We start from the raw sequence: 22,286 nt of genomic DNA on the forward strand, positions 1-22,286 counted from the left end.
AGCAAGAGCTAGCTAGCAACATCAGCTAAATGCAGAAATATAATTTGTAATAGCCCATAACTAGTGCAGAATGTTCTCAGTGATTCAAATTGAATAGCACTGCCAAGTTATGGCCAACATCACTTAGCGACTCCCTTTCATATGCACATCATTTATTCTTCTGCATCGAGTAAATGGGCAGAAGACAACAAAATCAGGTTGAAATGGTTTATTAGTTAAGAAATAACTTGTTACAAATGTGATACAATGTTATCATTCTAACATTCCTTCCAAGAATCTATGCCAATGCCTGACACTTTAAAACACTCACAAGAAAAAAAAAATTAAAAAAAAGGATCTTCAGTAAACCGCATCTCTACACATTAGTCAAATCATAGTAACAAAAGATTTGGTTAGCAGAAGCATGGTTGTTGTGCGTGTGGTGTGTGTGCACAAAAAACGTGTTACTAAAACTGGCACTGGTTAGATTCAATGACTTCAGCTGTCATGTGCGTCTGCTACTTTCTCTATTGGTAAATCAGCAGTGTATAAAAATATAAAAAAGGCCATCATTTAAGATTCGTAAAGCAATCCAGCTTTAGCTTAAAATGACACAAAAAGCCATGACAGGTGTTTCTCCACTCACACTTTGAGTAAGGCTTCAAATCAAAGATCTTTAAATACGTGAGCAAAATGACAGTTTGAGAAAAGAAATATTCTGAATCAACTTTCAAAAATCCTGTTTTCCCAGTATGTCACCACTGCAGACTCTGCAGTTTTCCGGGTGACCAACAGTAGCTAGCTTCTCTGAAAACCTTCAATGAAAAACAATACACAACCTTTCAACTCTAAGAAAAAAAAAAAAAAAAAAAAGCACTAAATGTGTATTAAATGTTGGCATTCGACAAAAATGAGGAAAAACAAAATATATACAGCACGGAAAATATTGTATGCAATATGCAAAGGCGTCATGTTGCTTTGGGCAACACACCCCCCCCACCCCGTCGGATATAAGCCAGTCTTCACTGAAGACCCCTCACCCCTGGAAACCCCCCCCACCCCCCCCCGACCCGCCCCGTTCCCACCCACACAAATCCGCTCATACACACAGAACATCACAAAACACGATTACGTCACTAAGCCTGTTAGTTTGGAAAAAGGTGAACCACTGTGAAACTCCCCAACCCCCTCCTCCCCCCCTCCTCCTCCTCGCCCCACCCCCCCTCTCTTTCCACCCTCAGGCAGAGCAGAAAGACAGGGCCTCGGTGCAGTCGCTCCACTCGTCCGCCTCAGGGTTGTACACCTCCATCGTGTTGAGAAAGTCGTTTCCGTCGAAGCCGCCCACGGCGCAGATGACGTCGCCCAGCACGGCCACGCCCGCGTTGCTGCGTGCAGACGTCATGCTACCCAGCATCCTCCACTCGTTGCGGGCGGAGTCGTACATCTCCACACAGCGCAGCGCGTGGGAGCCATCGAAACCGCCAACCACAAACAGTTTGCCTAGAGAGAGCGTGACATGTCGGCATCAGCCACATCGAACTCTTAACAAATTGGACATTTCTGCCAAATTCCAGTTGTGCATCGCAAAAACTGAAAAATCTCAAACAGAATGCATGAATTCCAATGTTCTCTGTGAAATTTGCTTCTTGTCTAGAACCAAGGCGTGTTGATGGCAAGTCTGGCACATTTTACCACACGACATTATGATGGTAAAATGCCTTACATAAAAATCAGCTGCCATAGAACGGTCAATAACTTAGCAACTTGCAATAGCTGAACCATGTCTCTGGTCCCACCCTCCTCTCTGGTGGTCTTACCTTCGTAGACGGCCACGCCGGCCCCCCTGCGGGCCACATTCATGGGTGCGATCAGAGTCCAGGTGTTGTTGTCGGGGTTGTAGCGTTCCACGGTGTTCAGGCAGTTCCACGACTCTGCCCCTCCGATCACATACATGAAGCCGTCCAGCTCACACACTGCTGCCTGGTGCCTCCCTAATGACAGGACAGAAAATTAACATGGTTACTACTGCATTTTCAGTTGAAGACCTACAAGTCTTTATTAGTACAAATATAACTACATTTTCTGTGCATTTGTCTCCCATCTGTACACCTGTATGTGCAATGTGAATAGCTGGCAATGCACACTTAGTTGTAATCTGTTCTACTTGTTTGTTTTTATCGTCTCCACTACTCACTATTTGTCTTAACTCTTACTGATATCCTGTTCTCTGCTGCTACATCCCAATTTCCCCAAGGAGATAATTAAAGCTTCATCTAAATGTAAAATACACGCTTTCTAGGACATTCATTGGTCTTAAAATAAAACAACAACAAAGTGTGATGTTGGGTTCAGACTTGAGAGTGGGTTATGTAATATGGTTTGTCATCTGATGGTTAAAGTATGAATCCGACTCAATGGAATGTCCTGAGTGTGTGTGGGGCTGTGTGGATACTTACTGATGTTGAGGGGGGCACAGTTGGACCAGGTCTTGGTTACAGGGTCAAAAGCATCACAGTTCTTCAGGCCTTTCTGCCCGCAGGGGTCTGACCCTCCCACAACGTAGAGCTTGTTGTTCAAGGAGCAGACACCTTAAGATAGACAAAAGATTAAAGAGGTGAGCTCACAGAACCAATAACACAAACTGCGTAATACAGTTGAGACTGGAAGAGTTACCAGTGGGGGTGTTCATTTCCCACCCTGATAGTCTTGCGAGACCAGGGCTCAAAATCCTAAAGTACTACTCTAGCTGTCAGTGAAAATCATTTTATTCATCAAGCGATTATACCAAATCCATGCAAGACTGACCTGCATTGCAGCGGTTGGTCCGGAGCTCTGGCACTTGAGCCCACTCGTCAGCGTGCGGATCGTACGTCTCCCCACAGCTCAGCTCGTCTGAGTGTCCGTTCGAGCCACCCATCACATACAGCTGACCCTATGGAGGGGGAAGGAAAGGGGTGAGTCACTCCTCTTTAGACCAGATGATACATCAGTCAACCAGTTAAACATTGACATTTAAATTTTGGTTGCTATGTGCACTTGACACATAAAAAAGGTCCTATTGACAGATTTTGGAAACCTCTTTTAAGTATGTTTAGCTCACTGGACAGGTGTGCGACCACGCCGATATTCCAAATGTCCCTGTATCCTAGTGTCAATAAATCTGAGATAAGAAGACAAAGGGGGAAACTGTACCATGAGCACTGCCATCTGGAAGCGAGCCCTAGGAGTCCGCATGGGAGCGATGAAGGTCCAGCGGTCCTCTTTGGGGTCGTAACGCTCCACAGTCCTCAGACACTCCTCTCTGTTGTAGCCTCCTGCAGGAACATCGAGATGCATCAGGCGTTCAGTTGACCTCTGGGGTCCGACTGTTAAAATGATTTCTGGGGCTATACAGAGTTTTCCCTTACACTTCATTTGACTTTTCCCCCCATAAAAAAACAAGTTAATTATCCACGTTTTCCAAGAAACATACAGATGCTCAGGTTCCATTTGTCCATGGTTAGCCTCATTAAAACAGTTTTCAAAATATCACAAAGACTTAGGCTTAGGCATTCTCTATTGGTCAGTATGGCCCATGGCTGCACTAGTAACTGAGTACCTCGTGGTTATACTGATACACGTTATATACACACCAAACGACTCCAAGCTCCTAGGTTGCAGCACACTAACTTTTTCCAGCCTCACATGTTTTCAAAGATGCACAGAAAACCTCAACCTCCATCTCAGTCTCCATCCAGCTTTATCAATTACATAGTATCTTACCATACTGGTTTATTACCATACTGGTTATTCTAAGCTGTGGGTAAATTTCCAAGTTCAGTGCCAACCTGCAGCAATGAGTCTTCCGTTTAGGGATGCGGTGCCCAGTCCGGAGCGGGCATAATGCATGGGGGAGAGCGGTTGCTCCTCCAGCTCCTCGGGCTGGGCCTCGAAGCTGAGGCTCTTCATCAGGCAGGGGGTGGCAGAGGGAGAGGTCTGGGGGCTGCTGCGACCGTGCAAGATGATCACACACAGCACACTGTCCAGCACGGCCAGACACAGGTAGGTGTTGTCTACAGGGGGAAGATGTCAGTGTATGAATGAAAATTGAATCCAAGTTGGCTGTAGTGGTCAACACACTCACTAAAGGCAGGCAAGGAAAAACATATTTAAACTGCAAAAATGTCTCTTTGTCATTTAGTTTAGTACCGAGTCTCAATTTTGTTTTATTTAAAACAAGTGAAAAAATCTGCCAGTAGGATGATATAATTTCACATTTCCAATGCAGTTTCACCTGTTAGGAGAATTTTCTTTCTCAAGTGACAATATCTTGAACTAAAGCGGACCACTCTGCTAGTATCAAGATGTGACTTGATTCAAGAAAATTCTTGAAACATAAATGACCATAGGAAACAAATGGGGGGAAAATAGCAATCCCATCCATCATTTCCCAGCATTCCAATTTATTTCATGAGGTTTGCTTTTATGACTATATAAAGCACTTGGCAAAGTGTTACACAAATAAAGTTTATTATTGTTATTTGCTATTCACACACACAAACACTTACTGGTGGTCTTCTCAGAGGCAATGTACTTCCACTCTCTCCTGGCGGTCTGTTTGGGGGCATTTGCTGCTTGGTTGGAGGGCGACAGGCTTCCTGAGGAGCTGCAGCTCAGCTGTCTCTGGGTGCTCTCCCGCACGGGTTTCTTCTGCAAGAGCACAGCGCAGCTACAGAAGCCAAGCACCACAGGCCCACCGGTGGCCAACACCAGCTCATCATACCCCCACAAACCCTTAATCCAACCTGTCAACTGGTGTATGTAGGCTCGAGAGAATGAACCTAGTTAAAACTAGTCCAAGTATTGAAATCTGACAAAGCCATCTGAAGCCAACAACACAGCACAACACAGCATGGTGCCAGACCAGACTACATCTGAAAGCACACAGTTCAATCACAACCCAAATCAAGGACAAAAGCTGAGACAGCCATCACTGACCATTCTCCTGGTGGTCAAGATTAGTCTATAGACTTTAAAAATCTAAATATGATTTCACTATATGCTCAACAGTAATGCAGAGCAACCCAAGCAAGCTTTACCCTTTGTTTCTTGCTAATCCACTGAATTTAGTGTTTGTACAGTTGCCACATTGCAGCGCTAAATAAGCTATATCTAGTTATAGCCAGGCACAAGCTGTGTACTATTTTTATGCATGGCCAGGCACAAGCTGTAAATTAAAGCTACACATTGCTGGGCAAAAACTGATAGAGGCTACATCACATGGAGGCCAGGCACAAGCTGCTGTGTACCTGCACAAACTGTAGGTGGTCCTCCTCGCCACTAAACACCTCAGTGTGCCCCTCAATCACCAGCCCTCCATCCACCAGCTTGTGGTCAGCTGAGTAGTACAGCGTTTGCACCTGCAAGACACACAGCAACAACACACCCATGTGGCTGTCTCCATGGCAACACACTGAGAACCCCAGCGTAAAGGGGAGAGGGAGGAGGAGGGGGGCAGTGTTAGAGGAAGAGGGGGAAGGGAAGAAGGCCTGGATCTTCAGTCGCTTGGATGGAGAGCTTCTTTTAAAAAGACACACACACACACGCTGCTGCCGCCGCCGCTGCACGAAGAAGGTTAAGTGTTGGGATTCAAGACGCTGTCTCCCGTGTTTAACTGTGGCTCTCTCCTCCTTTTGCCTCTAAAAAAGACGGGGAGCTGGTGAAGAGTGAGTGGCAGCATCTGGAAAGATCTTCAGGGTGAGGAATGAAGGAGGGAGAGGAGGAGGGGGAAGGGCAGCATGTGGCCCTCTTTTCACCTCTGCTGCTTGGAAACCAGTCCTCTAGCTGAGGAAGTTGGTCATTGTGATGGCAGTCATAATAGGCAGTCAAATCCAGGATTGACAACAGTGCTGTGGTTAAAAAATTATCAAGCTAATGCTTGCAACATGAAAGAGATTTGACAAAAAGGAGAAATCTCAAAAATTAAAAAAATAAATAAATAAACCAGTTCAACAGCTGTAAGGCCAGGCAGAATGGTAGAATGTGAAAATACTGTAAAAACATTATGGGGTCAGTAATGCCCATCTCAAGGGCAAATTTCTCAAGGGCAAAAGCAATACCATTTGGATATTGAAAAATGTGAAAACCTTTAAGAGCTGCTGCAAATTATAATAATTTCCCATGGAGAGTTAAGAATTTACCAGAGCCATTCATCTGTGGTCTAGTGAAATACAATGTCTGTGATGAGCATGTTAATATGTGCAAAGCAGTTTTCTGTCCAAGGCTTAATTCAAGTGGTTACTGATGTGCCAATGGAAAGGTAGGCCTATATGCTATATGAACATGTACTGGTATATGCGGTCAAGGGGCATTTGATTACATGTATTTATTATGAAATGGTTGTGTGCAATGTGTTTTTGTAAATGTAGAAATGGGATGCCTGTTGTGTGTGTGTGTGCATCTGTATATGTGGCATGGACAGATGGGAGCACAGTGTTGCTTGGCTGCAAAGAGAGAGGCTGCTGAGAGGCAGTAGTGCTTCTCTCCTCCCTCCCTCTCTTTTCTCTCTGACTCATTACCCTGGTGGCTCAGTCCTGGCTCCTCAGTCTGGTCTCCTGCTGCTGCTAATAAACCTAGAGGAGAGATAAATCAACGGGGAGGAGCGCCTGTTAGTACCGGAGCCACAAACACAAACCTGTTCAGATAGAAAAGTAACAGTGAGACAGCAGAGTAAAGGGACAGACCTCTAAGAACCTGCTTGTGCGTTTCAGAAGAGAAGAGCACTGTAACACTGGAGTGGGGTTGTGTGTGAACCAACCACGTACCCAAAAGAGAACAGTGGAAAAAAACAAAACAAGAGCAAACAGCAGCTCTTTTTTCTGCTCACCTCTAATCTGTAGTATGGTTCAGGGGTACAGAGTGTCTTACTGCAAAAACCTCAACAAACCAGAGAAAAAAAAAGAACAATCCTGACATAGCAGCATGACAACGGCATGCCACTTCTACTTCAGCCGTTTAATGACTTCTTAACGTCAAAAACAGGAGACAGAGGGAGGGAAGGGGCAGGGCAGGAGGGAAGCAATGTGTGGTGGCCTGAGCGTTGAGATTCCACACCCTGGTACTGACCTCCTCCATCAGTCGTTCCAGTTGGTCTCCATTCTCCCAGAGGCTGCGCTGCACCCAGTTGAGCACCTTGGAGTAGAGCTTGCCATTGCTGGGCAGGATCAGGTTGTCTTCTAGCATTACTTCTAACTGTAAACACATAAAGGGGTTGAAACAGGAGTTAGGTTCACCTACAGTAGGAATATGGTGATTGGATTGCATCAAGGGGATTAATACCACAGCCTTTATTGCCCACTGAATATGCCCCGTTGAAAAACTTGATTTTACTGGCTGATGGCCCAATTACCGACAAAAAAAGTGTAAACAGGGTTTTTTGGTTTGTTTTGATTTGTTAATGTATCATCGCCTAATTGTGCCATACAGACGGAATTCATCTTAATCTCATATTAAGTTGGTTAGGAACCACCCAAAACAATCATTACACCAGTAAGCACCTGTTGTTACAAAACGGAAGGCACATACATTAACTGAGTGTCTAATTCGAAATGATGTGCAGACTAATACGAATGATGCCAAATTATTTGATTCCTGCTTTCTAATAAATTCTTGAATAATTTCCACTCCATCTTGCTACAACTGGCCCATGGTGGAAGTCAGCAATAGGCTAACAACAAATGTCAGTAGTCAATGCGTTTCCAACAATAATCAATATAGTAATCAGTTAATGTGTCTGGGGGACACTTCAGGCAAGGATTAAAATATTACAGCTATGTTTTTCAACACAACTCCCAACTAAACTATAACTCTAAATCAGGGGTCTCAAACCATGTGCCGTGGAAGGCTGAGCATGTGCAGGTTTTTGTTCCAGCCAAAGACTACACCAGCTGATTTCACTGATTAGCACAATTTAGACCAGAGAGGAGGAGACACATGAGGCACATCTTCACGAGCGTTGCTAATCTTAGGTCAAAGTCATAAAGCTAAAAATACATAGCTTAGTCCAGCATGCGTTACTCAACTATGGACCTCCAAATCTGGCTACATTTAGTACAGCAGAGAAGGGGAACTAGAATAGCGATCTTACAGGTAGAAATAGATGTCAATATTCACTATATCCATTTATACATTTCATTGGGTTAGGTTCATGCCCTTTCAAATCACCCTACATACAAAGAATTTGTTACTGTGGTCCCGTGTAGCTTCATAGGAAGAAAATGGTAGTCTTGATCCCCATTGGTACCACCTATACTGACAGTGTGTGCACTCACAGTACTTGTAAGGAACTGTGGATAAAAGTGTTAACCAAATGGCACACACGTTAAGCCAGTCAGGGCTCACCTTGAGGCGGGGAAGTTTGAGGAAGTCCTCCTGCTCGGACACATCCAGTAGATGATCCTGGATGTAAGCGTCCACCTTGGCCAACACTCGGCTGTCTCCCATAGAGCTGGCAAAGTTACGAAAGGAGATGGCGTTCTGGCAATCCATCTTAGACAGCAGGTAGTCCCCACAAATCTGTGAAGTGAGTGGGAGATATGAGTGTTAATTAGGGGTACACAATAACCCTTTTTTTCTGGCCTGGTAAAAACAATGTGTAGCCAACCTTTTGTTTACTTCAACACAATTTTACAATTTCTGCACTTAAGGGCTAAAGTTAAGACTGTAGTAAGTGCTTAAGTTCAACTTTAACCTGGAGTGTCATCTGTGCTTTCAAATATGCAGAGGGCAAGTTCTCCTGGAGCTGATGGGCAACTGCATGGGACATTATCAGGACCGGTAAAACTGGGCAACAGGAAGATAAATTACAACATACCTGCTTGACTCTTTCCATCTTGAACCTTTTTGCTGCTGAGTAAACCTCCTTAACCAGCTCTTTGTCTGCCTTTAGCCTGGGGAACACAGACGACAAAAACAGACACTCGTTGAACAAGACAGATGGGTCTGACAGGCTGAGAAACACAGTTTAAAGCCTATAGGTACATTTTGTTAAGGTAACCTAAGTTACCAAAGCAGCTCATCTGTACATAGCACATTATCTGGCTATTTGAATGCTTTCCAGGATGCATAAGAAAACATATACACGTTCAACACGGTAAAGGAAAGGGACATACAACAATTAGACTTGGACATACTCAAAGAGGTTGCTAATCACTATCCAAAATTAGGTTTTTGCAGTGATAAGACCTGACAAAGAAGGTCTTAAGGCCAAAAGGTTAAAAGTCAAGAAGAAGGTGGTGCTACTAACTGGGCAGTGTAGGCGTAGTTGAGCAGGATTTCCACAGCTTCCGGGTCCAAGTCCTCAAAGGTGACATGAGAGACTCCGTGAGGCTCAATGTCACTATTAAAGATCTCAAACAGGTACGGACTGCAGCAAGCCAGCACAGCACGGTGAGCCATCAGCTCATGACCACACACCTGGATAATCGGAGAAAGAGTAGAGCCTTTTGAAGGGGAAACATTTGCTAAGAAATATGCTGTCAGGAGCTTGGGGGTGAAAGGAAAGAAAGAAATAAACTCAGGGCATTCATTTGGATCAGGGAGAATGACAGTGATAAAAATCCAAGTGACACAGAAGGAAATATAGATACGAGCCAAAAGCCTATTACACACTCTTGTGCCTCAGTAACAACATCTTAATGTAGGTTTCTGGCTGGTTGCATAACCAATCTCTTTAGAGGTCTGTATCATATAAATGGTGGGAACAGGTTCTCAACATGAGATATGGGCGCAATGGAAACATAACAGGAAGCAGGAAAGTAAATATTCAACTCCTTTTCCAGTTTCCAAGTTTGGCATGGCTCACTTGGTTTTTGAACAAAAAAAAAACAAAAAAACTCAACCCTCAAAAAAAAATAAATTACTCAACGCCAGTGAACTGTGCTGTATATAGGTTTTTTTACACCACAAAACCAGGTGTAGATTAAACCTCTCAAGGTTGTGTCGTTGTTGTGAGACATGCGTTTGAAAATGTTTTTTGCTTTCTAGACAAACGTCTTCGTCACCTCTCCCCCTACAGCACCTCTCATGCTCTAGCTCTCATGTTTCACAAGCACTCCGATTACAGAGTGACTCAGTGGTTTCCCAGAGAGAGTGTGATGGCATTAAAATTTCTAAAGAGACACAGTTTTAGGTATGGGAGGTGGGAGATTACAAGACTAGTGAAATTGCAGAAGGGAGGTGAAAGAGTTTGTGTGTGAGAGTGTGTGAGTGGCGCACTGAGCCATACCTGCAGTCTAACATCACAGAACTGTCCACTCTTTCTCAGGGCGTTCATCTTGGCCACAGTGGAATCCAGGAAACTCTCATCTTCAAAGATCAAATAACCGTTTGGAATCATCTTGGGTGAATTTTGATAGAAAGCCTGAAGAGGACGGGTAAAAAAATTAAATCCATGCCACGACGGTCAATATTACCCCGCATGCTTGTCTTCTCCACTCTGTCCAACATGCTTTCAGCTGTGTAGTATTGTTCCTAATAGCTGGTTTTATTAATTCATGGCCACTGCAAGGATTAGGATTAGGTGCCTGTAACATGTGCATTGTGTATGAGTATATAATCTGTCCCATGCATTAGTTATGGCCTTACCTAATAGAGAATGACGTAAATCCAGGGAAGCGCTACTGCTGAGAGTAGAGAACGGGAGCCAAAGGAGGGCAGTAGGCAAAGCAGACAGAGACCACGAGGGAACCCAAGTCTTCTTCACCAGAGGAGAGGGATGGGGAAGTTGTCAGAAGTAATGCCAGTTGACTAAACGGGCGTGAGCAGAGGGGAGAGGGGGGGCAGCCGCACCGACAAACTATCAGGCTTGAAGCGACTGTAATCAAGTCCTTGGGAACCCGTTGGCTATAGAGTTGTACTTTTTCTGTGTTGGTCATACATTATAACCTAGAAGAAAGAGAGAAAAGAAAAAGGGACATGAGTTATTTTAGTCAAGTGGACACAGGGCAAATGCTCATTTGAAATCGTGCCGCGGCTTGTTCTTGGCACCTGCTGCTCTAGCATGAGTCAGTTCCACGTGTTAAAATCACAACCTAGCGCCTGGCATGGCAGCCCAGCACACTGCCCTTCCTCACCCTGCTCCACTCTCTCAGTATCCCTCTCGAGAATAGGAGATCTAATTTAGAATCACTGGCCAATTCATTTGACCATATAAACTCCAGCGAATTCAAGAAAACTGGAATTCAGCATTCCTATTCCAAGATCCTTTACACCTAGAGGTTACAGTGTTGCTAACTAAACCCAACCCTTGATACGCCTCCTTCACACCCCCCTCCATTTGGTCCTTCAAGTCTCCACACCTACTGCCATGTGCCACCAGGCTAAGACACGACCATCTAATCCGCCTCACGCTCTCGGCTCTGCCTCCACTCGCTCTGAAGCAAAGCCCCTCTGACTCAGTCTTATGACACGCCCCTCAGGCTGGCTCCGCCCTATAGGAACTCTTTCATTCAAGTATTCCCCTATAAGGAAAATGTAGGAGTGGGCAACACTGTCAATATTGTCACAGCCAGTCAATTGAGATACAGCGAGAGTTTTCCATCAAGGCACTCTGTCAACCCCTGGCCCACAAGCCCCACCCACTCTTGCACGTCACATCCAACGAAGATCATCCCATATCGTCCCATCTCAACATAGTTTTTCATATTGAGATTTAAGAGTTTGGATTTAACTGGCTACTAAGCCTAAGGACAGCACACACACACTGAGCTTTTAACCTCCAAGGCCAAACACATATACACAGATCTCCCTTGTACTAATGGATCAGCACAGCAGAAATGAACACAGCGGAGCCAATGTCATGCCAAACCAGCTCACCACCAGGCCATCTGCATCTGGGGCTTGGTAAATAAATCACACTGAAATTCCAACAGTTTTATGTTTTATCACTCTCCCACATGGGGAGGGAGGACAAGACAGACCACAGCAGCTGCCCGATACTCTGAAATTGTATCCACACACCATGTGGGAAAGTCTTCCTGGGAAGCTCGGCTTTGGGTGCGCGCGTGTGTGTGGGTACAACTCGCATGAGATTCTAACTCATTATAAAAGAGCTGTGATTTGTTGAACTGGCGTGCATAAAATGTACTTGTCACTCTAGCTGCTGTCACACTGCAGATACCAGTGTGTGTGTGTGTGTGTGTATTTTCAAGCAAATCCTCCAGTTCACCCTGCAAAAGTTATAACAGCAGTACTCATTAGTGATGAGGCCTGAAGGTCCTGTAACAGATAGTCGCAAGCCTCCATTCCTCACCAAAGCGACATGTGACGCAGGGGATACAATTCGCACAATCTCTCTTCAACAGTCACACTCGGGGGCATTGTGAGTATATGAAACCGAAACCTGTATTATTAAAATCATTATTCAGTTGTGGGTCCATATGCAATTGATTTGGAAAGAGTAAACAGCTAAACAGATCCTAGATCAACATTTCTACTCATATATTTTATACAGTTGAATTCCTTAAAATCAGGCAGTGGCATACTATAGATGAGGTGAGTGCATTGCTGTGGAAGCGGGCAATCAGTGACTCTACAGTCCATTTATGTGAGACAGACTCTGTTGTAGTACATCAGGGTTACCGAGTCTAATGAACACACACCAGTACTCGTTCTGTGTGGAACCAACCAGAAACAGGCAGGAATCCTTTTTGGGTTCAAGCTTATATGGCCAGACAAAGCGGTGGGCACAAGTACCTGAGATTTACTGAAGCAGGCAGACAGGTGGATGGACCTTGCTACTGTTACAGATGCCGCCACAAAGCTGCTTTTGACAGGCTTAAAAAAAAACAAAAAAAAAACATGGGCTACAGCTAAGTAGGGAGGGTTCCTTTCTTGGCACATTGGCTGATATATAATAAGGAAAATCTGTGGCAGCTTCATCTTGGGCCATTTCAGGTACATCTGCTAGCATGAGTAGCCATACGGACAGCGTACAGGACAGCCAGACACAGGAGCAGACAAACAGTATGTCCTTTGTATGCTGCTGGAAATAATGACCAACGTCTTCTCCACAGTCAGATGGTTCGAAGGAACGGCACACAAGCATTCTTGCAAACCCAAGGCCATGTGTGAAAGACACTTTTGTGCTGCATTTCTCTTTCTAGGACATCTTGTCTTCAGCTGAAAGAAAATGCTCACTGAGAGGGCGAGGGTGTCTGGGCACGTGTGCAGTTATGCACACTCTTTGGATCAAAGAAACAGTTTTGGGTTTTTTTTATGTTTAAATAAGAATGCCCTAAGCTATGCCTTTGTAATAGCCAAAGTAATCCAATACCAGGAGCAACATTTGCGCGAAAGGTGTCAACCAACTGGTTCAACTGGTCTACCGCAATGCAAGTTTAGTGGCAACAGCTAATCACACCAATCATCCCTTTTCCAATTAAACAGAAATATGTAAGGTGAAAATTGCATGCCAGTGATCTGAACCTACTATTTTTCCCCATAATAAAATCTTCTGCAGAAGTCACACAAACATATGTACTTGGCATTTCATGCAAAAAAATAAAAATAAAAATCCAAACCAGTCATTGCCCGCACTACGCAGTGGTGGAAAACTACTACACTCAGACCTCTAGAGCACTGTATGTACTGTATAGTGTGAGGAGGGTTTTAGACAATCATCAAGTCATGGAACATTACCGATACAAAAGGCAAAAGTAGCAACAGTGAGATCAGATTCCTCAGCCTTCATTTGACTGCATGTTCTTTTTCTTTACCATTTAATTACATACAAGACTTAAACGATATAATGGAAGAGGGAAAGAGGAGAGAACAAAATGTACAGGGAAAGGATGGTGGATACATCAGTCTGAAGGAGGAGGAGGAATAAGAGGAACTATGAAAAATTCATTGCTTTGCTGTGGAAAAGAACAGCGTACCACATGACGAACAGTCATAGCCAGTTAAGCGTTGTTTCGGAGCTGGGTGCGTCTTCCACCCAGACAAATGCTAGCTGTGTGCCTGAGTGTGAGCGTGCACATGTGTGAACTTATGTGTAGTACTACTGTGTAGGGTTTGGCCAAAGATGTGTGAATGGTGGATGTGCAATACTAACCCGCATGAGTGTTGAAGTGTGGCAGAAAGATTTTATGGGGTTATGTGCAAGCATGCTGGCACATGCTAGAGAATAAAGGGTCATATTGTATGACACAGTATAGCATTTACAGCCAGGACTGGCATGGAAAGCTGTATGCTGCCCTGTGTGTAGATGTAGAAAATGACCCAGATTTGCGGTGTTATGCAACATCTGGCAGGAAGCTCCTTTTGAGAGCTCTAGTAACTCCAAACTCCTCCTCAAGGTTGGGTCCATCACTCCAGCCTATCCCTTATCCGTCTCTCCTTTCTCCATCTAACCCTCAACTCACTGCTTCCCCAGCCAAACCACCCCCATCCTGATCATTCCTTTCCAATATCGAGTTGCCGCCTTAATCACTGGCTCTGATTAAATAATAATCCTCTGTAAACTGATAAGACAATCTTGCGTCATTATCGGTGTTCTTCCTCAGAAACTAGCAGAGGGCAATTCAGGAAAATTCCAATGAACCACAGGAGATTGCAGCTGCAAATGGAGACTTTCCAAAATGCACGTATAGAGAAGAGGCAAACCAAGAAATTAAGTTCAGTAACCTACAAATTGGATTAGTCTATATTTGCAGTAGAGAAATGGACTCGGCAAAGAAAACTGCTATGTTAAGTGTGTCACACTGACTGTATTAATCAGCAGTGTTGAGGTTCAGTCTGCTACTAGCTACTAACCTTACAACGACTGCTTGCTAAGCACTTAATTACTCATGTGGTCACAAGAACCATAAGGCTTAAGCGGAAACTAGAGTGAAAATGAGGAAGGAAGAGGAGTCAGACTGGATCAGTGACACAAAGTATATATAGTATATTGAGATATAGGCAGAAAGCAAGGCAGGCTGGGTGAGCTGTGAAAGTGGATGTATAGGCATACACCAGACAACAAAAAGGGGACAAAGGAGAAAGGACAAAGGGATAAAAGAGAAAGAGCGAGAGTGTTCGCAACTTTGTCACAGAGGGTAGTTCTGAATGTACTTTTTTCTCTCCGTGTTTCCATTTGGTTAGTCAGGCACAAAGGTGCAGGTTGGCCACTGAGCAATCAGTGCTAGTTGGACCCCCCCTGTGGTGAAGAGAGGGATTGCCAAGCCAAGCCATATAATTCACCCAGTTTCCGTGCTTGGAATTTTAACATAACTATCTTGAACAGGAATGTAATCAGGATATGACAAAAACACACGAGAAGCGGGAGGGGCAGTAATCTTCATGAGTTGTGTGTCCAAAAATATAGAAAAATTCACATCCCTAATCAAAGCAGTAGCAGCATCGGGACCTCATTACCTCAGATGAGACTGTGAACTGGAGAGAGCAGTGGAAATGATAAGTCAAAGGCATTTTGACACCTCAGAAAATCCCCCATGTCAAGAGCGAGGGAATCGCATGCTACAAATATTATGGGAACACTTTATACTGTCTATTACATTAAATATATATGAGAATAATTAAGACTAGACTTGTGATCACTCAAAGACAATATGGACCGTTTACTGATCTGCGTGAAAGAAGCTACTAAATGGCCTTTTGTTATAAAATTAGAGAGCCACGGTATTAGAGTGGTTGCCAGCCTAAGAACCAGATTTCCACGTTGAAAGCACAGTAGGTCAAATGCTGCTGCTGAGCCGGGTGGCTAGAGAAGACAACCTGCAGTCGGGCAATATGGTAATATTTATATACTAAAGCCAGACCGAGCCCTGAATCAGTAAGCATCGGCTAAAGCATTTCCTCCAACGAGACCATCAATACAACACAATCGATAATGCTCGAGGCTGACAGCGATAGTGAGGCGTCGATATTATTTCAAGACTGATGATAGCCCATAAAAGCTGATACAATTAATGTGTCTCTAACTGGGGAGCGGGGAAAGGACAGCATGTACCGTTAATATAGAACCTCCTTGGCATGTACCCATGCCAAGTTGCCAACCCTGTCATTGGGCAAGTCTGATGATTGGACACCCAGCATCTGATGTTTCGTCTATTCGCCGAGAAGCCTTGTCTGTCATCTCCTCGCCTCCTCTGGTAGTGTAAAATGCCAATGCCATGATGCATGGAAATGTGCCAGAAAGTCTACATGCAATCAATGGACAGTTTATCCCGCCACAAAAAAATAGGTCAGTATCGAGAGAGCACACAAAAAATCCCCTACTGTTACACGGATCATACTTAATGGTAGACAGTACAAATACTTCAAAGCCTTGGGATAGCTACAAGACAGGCGGCATTTTAGCTAGCAACCTGAAGTGAAAGATGGAGAGCAGCAGCAAGCGTGGAAGTGTGCGTGTTAGCCTGCTAGCTAGGCAACCGGCTGGCTAGGACGGGAAGCCATGCGACATTCATCTCTTTGTCAAGACAACCCTTCTCGATACTTCACCTAAACTGGACCACGTAGAATACATTTGGTCGTTTTAGCGGGTCCCGTGTCCGACGACAGCTTTGCCGTTTAAACACGCAATAGCTTCACTATACCGTTAGCTGGCAATATACGTTAGATGTCCTTGTCAACCATTAGGCTACCGTATGCGGAAAGCCGCCGTTTTCTCGGTGACATTGCCCGCGCCCCAATACCAGACGGCGTTCAAAGCATTTCCAGCAGTTTCTCTCCCGGTCCAAGCTGAGCCAACAATAACCATCTATTTCACTGAAGCGCAAAATAAATACATTGAGTCTGAAACAATAATGGTCACATTAGTATCCACTAGTAACCAGTGTCAGATTCTCCATAGGTTAACGGATACAACACCAGTAGCATCGTTTCCTCTTCGCAACTTTCTTTCATCATTTATTGAGAAAAAAAATAATTCTTACCTGGGGCGTTTGACAGCAGACGATATTAGACATATTTAATGCGAATTCAGAGTTGGTTGGTTCGGATTAGAACAGAGAAGCAACGCGACTGTTGGCTCGGTTAGTTGGGCTAGCAGGTCCTTGTTCTTCTCTAACGGAGATGAACGTCTACCTTCCGACTAGTCTGAACTAGCTCTGACTACTCGAGACTGGCCGGCTGGACAGGGAAGCGCGCTCCCGACAAAAGCTGTGCGACCGCCACGCCGCCGATGACGTCGCCAAAGGAGGGCGGTTCTGGCCCGGCGGACACCCGCCCACTTCTATTCCACTTCTGCCAGAAAACAGATCCGGCTGTGGTAATGTGATGTGATCAGGGGTCTAGTGGACGGCAAACCCATCTAACCAAAGTTTACCCATCTGTTTATTTAGGGAATATAGTTCCTTTTAAGGCTGACAGCAATTTGTACGATGCCAATTCATAGTATATATCATGTTAAATAGCATCAAACCAATGCAGGTTATATGATGATACTGTTTTTAAGGGAAAAAAAGTAACTTAATGCTTTTCTGAAACTGTAATTGATTTTTCTTGATAATAGTTATAGTTTGTGTCATGATGATCACCGACCGGGGGATTACTCAACTTTTTATTTACCACTTCATCACTGGTGTGAGACTATTGATCCCAGTAGGGAAATTCCCCTTTCACTTGCCCTTCTTCAGCAGTGAGGTCAGACAGCAGGACCAGCCACAGAACAGCGCCCCTGGAGCTGGGAGGGATTCAGTGACCTGTTTAAGGACACTACAGCAGGGCGGGTGCTTGCTGACATGGGACTAGTCCAGGTCCACTGGGTCACCCTGGTACAGCACAGGTCCAGGCTGGGGCCAGCGTTTACCTTTTGCTTGCCATGTCCATATGGAATTCTTTCTTTTCCAGGTTGTCTGTCTTTTTATAGCGATAGCCATTCAATTTACATTAATGGTGTCAAATTTATTTGCACCTGCCTTGTGGCTCGGTGTGCTAACCTCCATGTGTGAGGCTTGAGAGCATGTCAGGAAGAGCAGCACAGCCTAAGTCCTTCGATGGCAATTAAAGAGGGAACATCCAGGCTGAGCCGCTGTGCTCTGCTGGACACGTCATCGTGAAGGGAGAAGGACCCATTCACCTTCCCTGGCTTGATAGAGCTTACTACTACCTCAGTGCGGCAGTAATTAGATTAATGGATAAGAGTCACTTCAATACCTGACCATTGTGTCAGCCAGCATTTGTAGCTGCATGGTGCGTCTCCAACTGTTAAATGTGCGCTCAAGCGTGTGTATATGTATGTGCATTTGTCAGTGTGTGCAGGTGTTTGTGAAGCCCTGACTCCCAGTGTAATTCGGTGGCAGCAGCACAATAGCGTTTAGCCAAAGCCCCAAAAAGCACATTGTCCATTGTGTTGAGAATCATAGCGACAACAATCAAAGCCAGTGGGGGAGTCAACACACAGATTAGGTTTATCAACACAGAGTAATCTCCTCATAACAGATATTGTGCAGGTATTATCGCCAAAACATATTGTCATTCCACCAGTGTGAGGGTGACATTCCTGACAAGGGGAAATATTTATTGCTGGTTCATGGTCATGAGAATGAATGGCCGGTTGCCAACAATGGACACCTGCATCACATTTCACCTCTAATTCCTTACTCTTTTGTTTGTGTGTGTGTGTGTGCCTGTACTGTAGGTGAAATGTCCCTCCTCCATGGAGACAAGCCTGGAAACCGACCAACCTTAAATATCACCATGGGTGTTTTCAGCAAAACAATTTGAAATTGACACATGCCATCAGCAAGGATGCATCATGGTATCTACAATTTCTAACTGATTGCCAAACAAGTTTGTGTTCTTATGAAATTTAAATATCAAAAGCAATAGCTAGTGTAATAATAATGGCTTGAATTTATAAAGTACAGAGTGCAAACCCCATATCATCTTACTTGAGTTTGAGTGAGTCTTAAGTTCTGCTGGGCCTTCTCTCTTCAACATGACAGTCTGCAGAAAAGGCTGGTAGCTGCTGCAGCTGCAGCAGAGGACACTGGTCATTGAGGTAAATGAGGATCCCTTGGCGAGCGCTCAGTCCATCTCCTCAGCACGGTGTCGGGAGCCTCAGACAGACACATGCTGATTGCAGCTGATGGAGAGCAGCCAACCGACCCAGCCTGACTCATCCATTGCTTAAGGAGGAGTTTTTCAGACACTGGCTGGGGTCCCAAAGGTGGGTCGCAGGGAGATGACGAGTGAACAAATTGACAAATGACAAAGTGGGATCCAATGTAATGTTGCCACCGTCCCTTCAATGTACGATAGGCTGAATAGTGTGGGCAGATAGGTACTAGTCTAAACACAGTTAGATTTGCCAGCATGAAAACCTGCACAATCTGTTACGAGGTGTGAGAGATCCTTTTCAAGATGTCTGTCACAGAGGAAAAGTTTGAAAAACACCGGCATAAGCAGCAACATCAACTTGCTTAACTGGCACCCATAACTACTACCCTAGTACATTCACATTTTAGGCATTTGGCTGATACTCTTATCCTGAGCGGGTTAAAATTCACCATCCACCATAAAAAACACACACACCACTGCTGAACCCGTGGTGTTGCAAAGGCCATAAGCTCTTCCCACTGTCTTAAACTCACAAAAAAACACACTTTTTACTCACCAGAACCAGGAGCATAATTGAGACCACATGCAGGTATAGAAACATGTACCCACCTGTTTATCTGAGGTTATACTGTAGTTTATGACTACCTATGATATGAGTTAGAATATATCCACTTCTCAGTTATCACAGCAGCACTGCAACATGCGCTCTGAACAGCATCCTCTTCTGGTTTCAGACAGTAAAAAGTAGGTAAAACAGCATTTATACAGCATTCCCTCATTTCCATATGTCCTTTCCCAACTTCTATTCTGCAACAGCACATGTGACTATCACACCAGTATCCAATGGCCAGTGTGCCTAGTTGTAAATCCACTATAGCCTATGGGCTCTGTTTTGCCATACATAGCCTATGTGATAGTCAAGGAGTTGCCTAAGAACAAAAGAGTAGTAAGCTATTAATTAGGCTAAACCTAATCATGCTAGGTCCTTAGCAAAACAAGCTAAATAGTTTTCAGGGCAAGGTATACATCTTCTATGGAATACCTCAGCTTTTGAGGCTTTTGGAACATTAAATCAAACACACCTAAAGTGTGTCTGTGTGTGTGTGTGTGTGTGTGTGTGTGTGTGTGTATGTGTGTGTGTGTGTGTGTGTGTGTGTTGCCCATGTCTAATTTCGAAACAAAGGACTTGTTGCAGCACACATCCTTCATCTTGCTGAGTCATCTTCAGGTTTTTTAGCCCCCGCTGCCCCCTTCATTCTTTCACTCTACAGAGATATGTTCAGTGATGCTGCACAGATGCGTTCTGACAAGGACACTATGAATATTTTAGGTATGTAGGTCCAGCGCAGGCACGTGGCTAGTGCTGCTGTGTGGGTGTGGTGATGTGCTTTAGGGGGGGTGGGGTTGTCAAGAATTTAGAGAAACACTGCAGTGTTCAAAAAGAAAGTGTTCAAAAAATTCTCCAACAGCGGATGAACACATGCCACTTTATTTTTAGACAATATATTCTGATGCCGATGTTGGCTGTGCCAGCTATCCTCTTCCCATCATGATGTGATACACTGTCATCTGTATTATAAAGAGGCTGAACTGCGCGTGTACAATGAAATCAACCTATTTTTCTTTTTTATAGTAGGTTTATGGAATGAAGCAGGCCTCTGTATTAATTTTATATAGTGGAAAAGGCCTAATTTTTTCTGTATATCGAGTCAATTTAATGGAATCTTCCCAGTACAGGTCTGCTTTGTTCTAATTCTGTCAGTATGGACTGTGGTTAGAGTGATGAATTTGTCTTGAAAAAAACAAAATTTTTTAGACCTCTTCAACTGGACAAACCAAGAGTTTTGTAACTCCCACCTCATTCCCACCCCTCACCCCTAGCCTGGGGCATTGGAAAATTAGAATTGGTGCCGCGTGAGTGTGGAGTCACATAGTCCTCTGATAAGGGACTGATAAACTGTGAAACTGTGTTAGCCTTCTCATGACAGACCTATGACCTTCCAGAAACAAGAGCAGTGGGTTTACAGTATCTCATTCAAGGGGCCCAGCTCCAGAGTGAATGACATGCCTTAGTTAGTAGTGTCAGTAGCAGCCAGTTGTGCCTTTATGCTCTGTAAGGTCAGAGAGATAACACTACTGGTAACACTTTACAATAAGGGTCACTAAGTTAAGGGTTAGTTAATGCTTAATAAGCATTAACTAACCCTTAATTAACAGTTAACTAATGTGTCTGGTAATTATTTACTAATGGTGTTCATGTTAACTAAGGTATTAATTTATACATTATTTAATAGTCATCTTTATAAACTATTAAATAATGTATACATTAATACCTTAGTTAACATGAACACGATTAGTAAATTACACATTAGTTAACTGTTAATTAAGGGTTAGTTAATCCTTATTAAGCATGAACTAACCCTTATTAAGCATTAACTAACCCTTAACTTAGTGACCCTTATTGTAAAGTGTTACCACACTACTTGTGCGTTTGAGGCACCAGGTTTCAGAGAATCTAGATTATTCCTTAACGCCCCCAATCTGTCTATTTTTGTGCATGGAAATCATTCGTGCTCCTCTTATTCGCTCAAGTGGCGTAGTTAAAGGTGGACACACTCTACAGGATTTCTTGAAATAATTTAGAACCATTGCTAAAAGACAAGCTTGCATGAAGTCGGCACCTAAGGGAAAAAAATACAGGCTTTTGTTCCCTATCATGTGCATCCCGCACATAATAGGGAACAAAAGCCTGTAGTCTCATTCTAGTCTTGCAGTGTGCTTCCAGCTGAAGAACAGGAGGCTATGTCCAATTTCTCAAAAACTAGAATGCTGGTGTGGAAACATTTTGTATGGAAGGATCAATAAATCAATCATTCATGTTGGTATTTTAAAAAAAACCTTCCTTGCATATTTGAAAAGCCAAAGGGTAGAATGTGGATCTGACCCGGTCCTTCTCCTACTGACAACTATATTCTGTATAGATACTTGATATCTCTAGACGGTTCACAAACATCAGAAGTTAGAGAAGGAGAGTGGGTTTATCTAGCATGTAGCCAGTGGAACATTGTGCCATTAAAGTTATTAACCTCCAACAGAAAAGACAGTCTCCACTGAGCAAGACTCATATTGGAATATTGATTCCCAGACAAAGCATTTACTTTCAGTCATTCTCTCATTTAGGAGGCATGATTCATTTCCTGTGCTGCGGTAGATTAATCCCATTGGAACGTGAATACCAATTTCTCATTTAAAAAAAAAAA

At 43.9% G+C, this 22,286-nt stretch overlaps 1 protein-coding gene across 1 annotated transcript; it reads right to left on the minus strand.

The window, feature by feature from the left end:
* Positions 1-1,077: 1,077 nt before the first annotated feature.
* ivns1abpa (influenza virus NS1A binding protein a) lies at positions 1,078-17,077 on the minus strand. The gene is made up of 15 exons (XM_071913435.2): positions 16,899-17,077; positions 10,603-10,902; positions 10,244-10,378; positions 9,263-9,432; positions 8,831-8,906; positions 8,359-8,532; positions 7,084-7,209; positions 5,268-5,378; positions 4,527-4,668; positions 3,807-4,031; positions 3,172-3,293; positions 2,785-2,911; positions 2,436-2,567; positions 1,797-1,970; positions 1,078-1,479 (listed from the first exon to the last, which is right to left on the minus strand). Exons 3-15 carry the CDS (start codon positions 10,352-10,354, stop codon positions 1,217-1,219), a joined length of 1,953 nt encoding a protein of 650 aa, XP_071769536.1. The 5' UTR covers positions 10,355-10,378; positions 10,603-10,902; positions 16,899-17,077; the 3' UTR covers positions 1,078-1,216.
* Between the last annotated feature and the right edge of the window lie 5,209 nt (positions 17,078-22,286).

Source organism: Centroberyx gerrardi, chromosome 9, assembly GCF_048128805.1.
Source record: "Centroberyx gerrardi isolate f3 chromosome 9, fCenGer3.hap1.cur.20231027, whole genome shotgun sequence".
In the NCBI taxonomy this organism is placed as follows: Eukaryota; Metazoa; Chordata; class Actinopteri; order Beryciformes; family Berycidae; genus Centroberyx; species Centroberyx gerrardi.

What these genes read in the sequence shown, in the direction of transcription:
- ivns1abpa (XM_071913435.2), bottom strand. Translation starts at nt 10,354, where the DNA reads ATGATTCCAAACGGTTATTTGATCTTTGAAGATGAGAGTTTCCTGGAT. An exon ending in ACCACCTACAGTTTGTGCAG is followed by an intron (nt 4,669 to 5,267) that starts GTACACAGCAGC and finishes GTGCTCTTGCAG; the next exon opens with AAGAAACCCGTGCGGGAGAG. An exon ending in CTGTGCCCCCCTCAACATCA is followed by an intron (nt 1,971 to 2,435) that starts GTAAGTATCCAC and finishes TCCTGTCATTAG; the next exon opens with GGAGGCACCAGGCAGCAGTG.